This window comes from Stegodyphus dumicola, chromosome 10, assembly GCF_044657685.1.
Source record: "Stegodyphus dumicola isolate Sdum_Otavi_A_Nest chromosome 10, ASM4465768v1".
Classification (NCBI taxonomy): domain Eukaryota; kingdom Metazoa; phylum Arthropoda; class Arachnida; order Araneae; family Eresidae; genus Stegodyphus; species Stegodyphus dumicola.
The window spans coordinates 100011487-100021859 of record NC_140777.1 but is presented as its reverse complement, the minus strand read 5'-3'; the positions used below and the strand labels follow the sequence as shown (position 1 = coordinate 100021859).

The 10373-nt window shown below is 30.8% G+C and overlaps 1 protein-coding gene across 1 annotated transcript; it reads left to right on the top strand.

The window, feature by feature from the left end:
- Window positions 1-7236: 7236 nt before the first annotated feature.
- On the top strand, window positions 7237-9265 carry LOC118202292 (uncharacterized). The gene has a single exon (XM_085825316.1). The coding sequence runs from the start codon at window positions 7403-7405 to the stop codon at window positions 8336-8338; it is 936 nt and encodes a 311-aa protein (XP_085681442.1). The 5' UTR covers window positions 7237-7402; the 3' UTR covers window positions 8339-9265.
- The last annotated feature ends 1108 nt before the right edge of the window (window positions 9266-10373 follow it).

The window sequence follows — 10373 nt, the reverse complement described above, 5'->3', positions numbered from 1 at the left end:
CCGACTCTGCCTAGAATACATTATGTTGAAAGAATACATTGTGACGTCACAAGCTTAGTCTTACCCATTTATGGACGTAACTTAGCTCCGCATTCGCAACTTTGTTTATGCAGCGTATTCTGAGCTTTTACCCATCATTAATATTTTATGAATTTTATTTTTTTCCATAATGCAAAAACTTGGTTTCAAGTATATTCAAGTATCTGTTGCATGTTATTATTCTTAAAAATATTAACAATCTTATAACATATGAAATATCGGTGGGAATGATTTCAAAACTGATGGTGTCTTCTGTTCCTATTTTGGTTTTGCATCTTGAAATAGTACCTTCTTGGCACCGATATTGGTGTCGAAAAAAATCGCCAAAAAAAAAAAAAAAAAAATGGGGGCACACAATTGTTAACTTTTCTCAAAATGAATCCAAACTGTTTCTTTTAAGAACTCCGTGTATTGCGTTTAAAAACAGAACTAAAATATTTTCAAAACAAACTTATTTTCAAGGATGTTAGAAGAGACCTAAACCTCTTTGTTTATTCTAAAGAGATATATTAATAATGTTGCCATTCAAGAGCAACTTAAGATATAAAATGATAATAAATAGATGACGCTTTTAAGCACATTAATAATGTAACATACACATGAGAAAAGAAATTTGAACATATAAAGAAAATGTTTCTTACGAGAAAAGATGCAACCAATTTTTCCGAAATGTTTAGAATATATTTTTAGATAACCTCAAACTTCCTTTTCAATTCGCAAGAATCCACTGTTTTCGTCTTTACAACATCACTACCTGTGTTGTATTTTATATGTGTTGGGTACGTGCTCAGTGATGATTACAAGATGTACACAAACATCGTTTATTCTACATTACTCATCTACTATTCTATATTACAGTTATGGTTAAAGATAATAATAGATACAGTTACATATATAACATCTCCCTTTTTTATAAAAAATAATAATAGTAGTAAAATTAAACATATTCTTTTAAATAATAAGGTTTCTTAACAGTCCTACCAGATCGAGTGTCGTAGTTATGTCCATTTGAAAAATTTGATGATACTATACCTCTTTCACTATTTGGTGACACAACACTTCTGTTAGATTTTGAAGGACTTACAGGCACATCTAAATTTGTAGTGCTCCTACTATTTTCATGTATCTCGGGTTCATCTATAACTTCATTCTCATAATTGTTTTGTATTGCAAACTCTTCCTGATTAGTTCCTTTAAGAAGGTCTCTTCTGTTCCTTTCTACAATTCTTCCATCTGTTCTTATAATCCTATATGAACGTGGTCTTTCTGCTTCTTCTATAATTTTCCCTCTTTCATTTAGTTTTTTCCCTTTCTCTTTTATGTAAACATGATCTCCTGTTTTCAGTCGTTTTAATGGTCTTGTATTCCTATCATAATAACTTTTTTGTAAGGTTTGTCTCTTCAGTATATGTTGTTTATAGTCTTCATATCGTTTAGCTTGGACAAAAGTCTCTTTTACAGGCATCAATCCATTTACTTTTCTTCCAAACATCAATTCAGAAGGTGACTTAATTTCATCTGAAATAGGAGAGTTACGATATTCCAGTAAAACTAAATATGGATCCTTGTTGTCAACTGCAGCTTTTTCTAACATTCGCTTGACAGTTTGAATATGTGTTTCAACCATTCCATTAGACTGTGGGTATTTTGGACTTGAAGTTCTGGTTTCAAAATTCCATCTTCTTGCAAAATATTTATATTTCCTGCAATTATATTGTGGACCATTATCCGAATATACTTTTTTCGGAATACCATGTCTTGCAAAAATTGATTTCAATTGCTTTATCACTGCTACACTTGACAAATCTTCCAAATGTCCAATTTCAACATATTTGCTAAAATAAACTATAACTATTAGATAATCCCTTCCTTGAAAGTAAAAGAGGTCTGTTCCCAATACTTCCCATGGACCATTAGGTATTTCTTTAGATATCATTGGTTCTTTAGTATTAGCTTTTTGTAAACTTAAACATGTTTGACAATTCAGTACCAAATCTTCAATTTCTTTGGACATTCCTGGCCAATATAATATTTCTCTTGCTTTGATCTTGCAAGATCTCTTGCTTACTACTCATAAATGACCATAATGAATTCTGCTTAACATATCTTTTCGTAAACTTCTTGGTACAACAACACAGGAATTTTTAAATATTAATCCATTTGCTTCTGATAGTTCTTCTCTGAAGTTAAAATATGGTTTTGCCAGTTCTGGAATCATACATTTTTCATCTGGCCATCCAGTTTTAATTAATTTTCTTAAAACTTTTAGTTCTTCATCTTTTTCCGTTTCCAGTTGAAAAACTTCCATTTTACCATTAGACATTGGTATACATTCTACAACTAATCCAACATGAGTTTCTATTTCTCCTTCAAAGAAATCAGATCCTTTAACAGTGAATGATTTTGATAATGCATCCGCTATAAAAAGTTCTTTTCCTGGTTTATATTTTATCTCAAACTGATATGGCTGTAATCTTATACGCATTCTTTGTAGTCTTACAGGGCATTTATTTAATGGCTTTTTAAAAATTGATTCCAGTGGTTTATGATCACTTTCCACAGTAATATTTTTTCCAAATTTATACCGGTGAAATTTCTCACACGCAAATACAATAGCTAAAGTTTCCTTTTCAATTTGAGCATAATTCTTCTGTGTATCTGTTAATGCCTTAGATGCATATGCCACTGGTAAATTATTCTGCAGTAAGACTGCTCCTAGTCCTTCTTGAGATGCATCTACAGATAAAACTACTGGCATGTTTATATCATAATACTGTAAAACTGGTTTATTTACCAAGACATCTTTTAGTCTTCTAAATGCTTTTTCATGTGTTGCATTCCAGTTCCAGATAACTTGTTTTTTTAACAAATCTCTTAAACATGATGTCAATTCTGATACATTAGGTATAAATCTAGAAACATATGTAATCATTCCTAGGAAAGTTTCTAATTCTTTCACATTTTTTGGTGGTTTTATATCTAGAATAGCCTTAATTTTGTCTTCATCTGGTTTTAAACCATCTTTAGAAAATATATGTCCTATATATTTCACTTCATTCAGCCCAAATTTACATTTATTTAAATTAAATTTAACATTCTTTTCTCTGGCTCTGTCCAACAACTTCTTTAATCTTGAATCATGTTCTTTTTTATCTTTACCCCAAACTAATAAGTCATATATATACATTTGAACTCCTTCTAAATCACTAAAAATTTCAGAAAAACTTCTGTGGAAAACTTCTGGTGATGAACTCGTCCATATGGCAACCTCAAAAAACAATATCTACCAAACGGAGTGTTAAATGTAGTAAATTCACAACTTGAATCTGACAGTTTAATTTGCCAAAATGCTTTGTTTGCATCTAAAATACTAAAGACCTTTGCATTTGTCATTTGAGATGAAATTTCTTCAAAGGTTGGTATGTGATAATGTTCTCTCAGTATATTTTGGTTAAGGTTCTGAGGATCTAAACACACTCTTAAATTTCCATCCTTTTTCCTTACTACCACTAATGAATTCACGAATTCTGTTGGTTGGTTAACTTTCTTTATAATACCATCTTTTTCCATTCTTGCTAATTCCTTTTTTAATGGATTTAATAAGCTAAGTGGAATTTTCCTACAGGGTTCTATTTTACCAACAGCTCCTGGTTTTAATTTAATATGATATGTATATCCAGTTAAATTCCCAGTTCTTTTAAACAAATCTTGATATCCTTTTAAAGATTCTGGTAACTTTTCATTAGAATCAGGAGTTACTGTACAAATCCTTTGTATTAGGTTTAATTTTTGCAATGTAGGTAAACCTAAAATAGCTGGAACAGTTTTATCACATGCTACGACTTGAAATTCTATTTCATCCTTGTTCCCTTTCGATGTTTCACATAATAATTTACATTTTCCAACTACATCAATTGTAGTACCATTGTAATTATTTAAAGTGACTTTTGATTTAGTCAAACATTTCTCTCTTAAATTTAATTGTTTAAATTTAGGCAATGGTAGCACATTACACTGAGCTCCAGTATCCAACTTAACAAATAAATATTTAGATATGTTTACTTTTAGTTTTTCAAACCATTCGGTTTTATTTTTAGAAAATGGATTTATATCTTCTACTGACCCTAAAATATATTCATTACCATTATTATGTAACTCATGCTCTAAATTATTCTGTACAACATTAACATTTTTATAAGTGCACATTTTAGAAAAGTGATTTTTCTTTTTACAGTACAAGCAAATCTTATTATAAGCAGGACAGTTGTATAACTTATGAAAAGTTCCACATTTTCTACATGGTTTTGGATTATTGTACTTATTTCCTTGATAGTTTGAAGAAGATTTAGTACTTTGTTGCTTTTGTTTTACATGAAAGTCTTTCTTACAAGGCTGACTTTTTTCCTCTGAAGGTCGAAATTTATTACGTTTGATAGCTTCTATTTTATTTTCTTCAGTTAAAGTTTTCAGCTGAAGTTCTGCTAATTCAGAAGCTTTACACATTTTAATACATTTCTCCAATGTTAACTGATCTTCCCTTAATAATCTATCTTTGAGATTTTTATTTAGAATTCCACTTACTATTCTATCCCTTATTAAACTATCTTTTAATTCTGCAAATCCACAGTTGCTACTTAATTTCTTTAAATCGGTTAAAAAATCATCAAACGATTCACCTACATGTTGTGTTCGACAGAAAAATATATGTCTATCAACACTTTCGTTTGCTTTCGGTATGTAAAAATTTTCGAAAGCTTCAATTACTTTGTCACATTCTTCTTATCTTCTTCACTTAAATTAAAAGTATTAAATTTTTCAAGTGCTTCTTCACCAATTATATGCAATAAAATAGCTACTTTAATTTCAGGTGATTTAGTAATACCACCAGACGCTAACATATAAATTTGGAATTTTTGTTTCCATTTCTTCCAATTTTCGCTTAAATTTCCTTCGAAACTTAGATTACTTGGTGGCTTTAATCCATCCATATTTAATTTAGGACTTTAAATAGTTTATATATACGTATTTTTAGCCACTTCCAATAAAAATAAACAACTCACTTACCAGCGATATAAGTTTCGATTTCACAGTAAACAACTTCCCATGATGTTTTTGTTTAGAACATCTTTACCGAGGCTGCATGGTTCTTCAAAAAAGATTTTCTTTTTTAATTAACGACAGGCTGCGCCATGTGTTGTATTTTATATGTGTTGGGTACGTGCTCAGTGATGATTACAAGATGTACACAAACATCATTTATTCTACATTACTCATCTACTATTCTGACAGACAGACAGACAGACAAAGTAGACAGGTGTCTTGTTTTGCACCCGCTAAATCTTTCTGCACCGATGGGCGAAAAATCAAGCATAGCATCGAAGGAAAGGTATATAGAAAGGGGGCAATTTCGTATTTGAGGAGAGTAAAAAGGGAACTTCGTACATCTTGCACGAGTTCAAAAGGCCAGGAAGAAAAGATGGGACAAAATAAAATTTAAAATAAATGGCCCAAAAATAATAGAGAGGAAAAAAAATGGGCCTATAGAAAGAAAAGGAAAAGAAGTAGAAAATATCCTAAAATACGATTGTGTCCATGAGTGTAGTTAAAAGGAGGAAAATTTGTCTTCATTTACAATAAATAGTGTCTCACAAGTGTGTGTGTGTGTGTGTGTGTGGTGAGTGTGTTTGGTAATGATGAATAGATGTGTTATTGGGGGAGAAAAAATATTGACGGTGTTAAATTGCTTCGTATCAAGGTATTTAGCATGAAATACAAAGTAATATGTATGCTGAGTATATGCAAAGTAATATGTATTGCATCCTGAGATATCAACAAAAGTCATCATACAAAGTATATATTAATTTAACTAAAGTAACTTGTGCTATTTTCGTTCCCAACATTTTCATACAGTTTTCAAAAAACAGCAGCAGACAAACAAGATAGAACCATATACAATGCAAGACCACAACCGTACACACACACACACACATATATATATATGTGTGTGTGTGTGTGTGTGTGCGTATGTAAATTACTGAGTATATGTATTAAAAACACAAATTAAACATAGTATTTATTAATTTATATATCATAATTTATTACAAGATTTATTATTTTACTATCATAATTTATTACTATTTAATTAATGCTAGAGACACAATGAGGGACACTGTTGTTTATATAAGCTCATAGTTCTAAGAATTTATTTAAGGCAGTGACGAATAATCCATCCGTTACATATGGACATTTAACAGATAGCAAGGAACAGTATGAGAAAAAATCGGTGAGGTATAATATTATTTAAAAGCAAAAAATATTTAAGCGATCTAAGAAAAAAAAAAAAAAAGAATCCAGAGGATCCGAGAGGAAATAGCGCGATGCCGTGAGTCCCCTATTTTCCCTCTCACGAGATTCCTCAAAGCAAGATAAGGGGGCTTTGTAAGTGACGACAGACGTGAACTGATAACGTTGGCGTCTGTTCGGAATTGTTTAACAAAGGAAGCCACAGGCAATGAGCAATTTAAAAAAAAAAAAAAAAAAAAAAAAAAAAAAAAAAAAAAAACTTATTAAGCTTAAAAAACTGATTAAAAAACTGATTAAAAGTTAAAATTTATTGATTTAAAGGCACATATTTATAGAAATTTGATTGAGTTTAGATGAAAGAAGGGTACTTTATCTTAAAATTCCAGCCTTTCGTAGTACTTCCTCACATTGTCCGCTGTTTCATTCTCATCAACATCGCAACTGAAAAACTTTTGAAAACGTGTAGGTATTGTAGAAAAATCAGTATTTCAAAGTAATTTAATTGACAATCACCAAGGGGAAAGGAATTTTTTTCACTTTTTTACGGAGCGCTGCGAACGTCCAGCCGCTTGCCTCGGTGATCGCAGCGCCCCCATCTACTATTCTACAGTTATGGTTAAAGATAATAATAGATACAGTTACAGTTACATATATAACACTACCTTTCGAACCTGAAATACAGTGGGAATATAATTCAAGATTCCTGCTTGCTTATGAATTAAGTTGCGATACAGAAGAAAATGTGTGGTCGTTACTTTCTTTGATGACTCAACAATCAACAACAAATAATAAATTATTTACTAACACAATGTGCTTAACATTATCCCAGACGGACTACTGTTCTTTACCTTTCCACTTATCAGCCACAAGATGGCGCACCAGAGCGAGCCTGCTATCAGGTATTTTCAAAACTGCAATTTCATTTGGCAACGAACAGCGGTAACAACAGTGTTGTCAAAGGATTCTTAAATAACTTGTTTGAGTGTTGGGAAGAATCTTGATTTTTTTGAGCGTGTAAGTTCTGTTTCATTGTTCAGTTGCTTCATACTCGTGAAAGGGAATGGATGTACCTCACATAACGGTGCAGGGATTTATGGCTGATGGTCTTCAATGTTCGAAATCAGTCAGAATTCAGTTTGCGAAATTTTGCAAAGAAATTCAAATAAGTGATATAGAACAATTAATAAATCAGCATATTGGCGAAAAGAACGTTATATCTATAGGTAGATTATCATTCCCAAATCAGTGGGAAATTGTATGTAAAACTGAAAAAGTTCGGGAAACTCTGATCCGACTAGGTCGGACTAGAGTGAATGGAAGGACATGTTGGATTTATCCTATGAGCAGTTCTGAAGTTAGAGGATATGTGCACTGGCTTCCGAACGAAATACCGAATGATGATATAATTAGCATTTTAGAGCGGCATGGCAAAGTCTTATTTATTGAAGCACAAAAACAGAATAAATGGAGAGTTAAATGCGATTCTCGATATTTTGCTTTGCAACTAAACACTTTTGAAACGAAGGACCTCATTCCCCATTTTATCAAAATCTCAGACTTTACAGGACTGGTAACAATCAAAGGGAGGGATCCCGCCTGTTTCCATTGTAAAGATGTGGGTCATCGAAAATCCAACTGTGTAAAATTTCGTGAACATTTGAAAGAATCCTCTAAGGTCACATTATCACAAAAATTGGAAGAGGAGCATAAAAAAGCAGAAAATGATAAGACTTGTGAAGCCAAGCACCAAAAAGCAGAAAATGACAAGACCTCTGAAGACAAGCAACAAAAAGTGGAAAATGACAAGACCTCTGAAGACAAGCAACAAAAAGTGGAAAATGACAAGACTTCTAAAGACAAGCAACAAAAAGTGGAAAGTGACAAGACCTCTAAAGGCAAAAAACGTAAGAAGAGAAACAAGAAAAAGAAGCCATCGCAAGTATCTGCTTCCACGTCAGATTCAGTTTCTGAAGTTAAATCATTTAATACTACATAGTTATTATCTGAATAACAAAACTTTTTACAGACTATTTTCGACCCTACAGAATCACTCTAAAAATACAAAATTCTGTATGAAAATATTCAGATGTCTTATTTAATCTGGCATTTCAATCTTCATTGCTTCTTCTTAAAAGTTATATGCAGTATATATATTTTCCTTCTAAAATATTTGAGATGTAAAATTTGTAAATGAAGAAAATATATACGTAAGTATGATATTTGAATCAATTATTGGGTAATATGTTAAATTAGATTAACTTCTGTAAGTAGTTTGCAGCTAAAGTAATAATACAAAATAAGATTATGCTTTTGAGAAATGCCGTTTTTAATACATGTTTGTGTAAAACATTTATGTTTTAAAATAGACATTAATAAAAGTTCTGTGAATGTTCATGTGAAGAAATAAAGTAAGTTTTAAAATGTAAAGCTGTCGGAAATCTGTCTTTACTCTGTTATATCTATGTGCTTGAGGAAGAAATAGTAAAATGTATATAGTTGATGCTCATTATAAAGTTCTTTGCTGGTGAAAATAAATTTAATCTACTTTTGTTATATATATTTTTTATAAGATGCAAGATGTTACAATGAGCATCAAATTGCATTAATCATTTTAGGGTCACTTAAAATTGCCATGGCATCTGGATTACTGTTGTTCAACATATCAGAAGTAGTATAAAAAAGTATAGTTATAAATTTTATACTCTTTTTTTATAATTGCATGAATAACTGGAATTTAAATTTTGGTAATTGTGTCATCAAAAGCATTAGAATAATTGTGGAAATGCTGCCATTCACACATTCGTTTTTAATTATTCAGTTTTAGGGTACTTTCTAACTGAAATGCTTCTTTACAAAAGTATTACAATGTCATATTTCCATATTTGTAAGCAAATCTTAAATAAAACTCTCCATTGTTTTCCCATTGAATAGTTTTTATTTATAGAAAAATGCTTAGAAATGTTACATTAATAGAAATTTTGTAATATTGTGTATCATCTTTATAAATTATATTATTATTGAAAAAAGCTCAAATATATTTTGAGAGTGCTATGGATAAATAGGCTGTTTTCTCCAGTAGCAAAACTAAGAAATGTAACATTTTCAAATTCATTAAATTATTTTTTCTTTAAGTAAACTAAATAATTTCATGTTAGTTATTGTTAGTCCTTCCATAATGAAATTTTCTCATTTCTCTGCAAGAATTGAAATTAGCTCCAGACTCTCTGACTTCAACGACAAGCCAGTGATGGAAAGGATGTAAAAATATCGGTAGTCTAAATACAAAAGGACTGTAAAGTGCTAAGTACTGATTTAGATTATTATAATTGAATATTTAATTTTTTTTGTTTGAATAATAGCAGATATGTAACGCTTACTTTGTACAGTCTACTATGTAAACTCTCTGAGTGACATGACTACTTTTATCCAATTATGAGATCTGTTATTATTTGTTATGAAATTTTTGCCAATGCAGTTAAAACTAGTGTGATTTAAACTAGGGTCTGCCAAAAAAGTAATAACTGGCAGAAAACCATAAAATGGCTAAAAATGTTCTGAATACTTTAAGTGTAGAGGGAATTGTGTTTTAAAATTCAACAACTTTAATATGTTAAAATACTTTTTCAAAGATTATATAGCAGCAGATACACCATTACAGGTCATTGTAATCTTTTCTGTAAAGTAAATTATAACAGGAAACCGATAAAATGTTAATTTATTGTTGATAAATAAAATGCTGGGAACATTCTTTCAAGTCCAAAAGTATATCAGGGTTCGTACGGTCCTTAAGAGTCCTTAGATTTTTTGGAATTGATTTTTGGTCCTTAAAAGTCCTTAATTTTGGCCAAAATCAGCAGAAGCCCAATTGTTTAATTTTAATCATCTGAAATTTCTGTCTGTTATTACGACTGCCATTTTGAGTGTGAATTAGCATTTTGGAGGAATATTTTTTGGCGATTCACTGACATATGGTTATCTTTTGCATGGGTTCGTGGGTTTTAATTTGTTTTTAATATAAATGATGGGATACT

Excerpts from the sequence above, each read along its gene's own strand:
- LOC118202292 (XM_085825316.1), top strand. The coding sequence starts at position 7,403 with ATGGATGTACCTCACATAACGGTGCAGGGATTTATGGCTGATGGTCTT.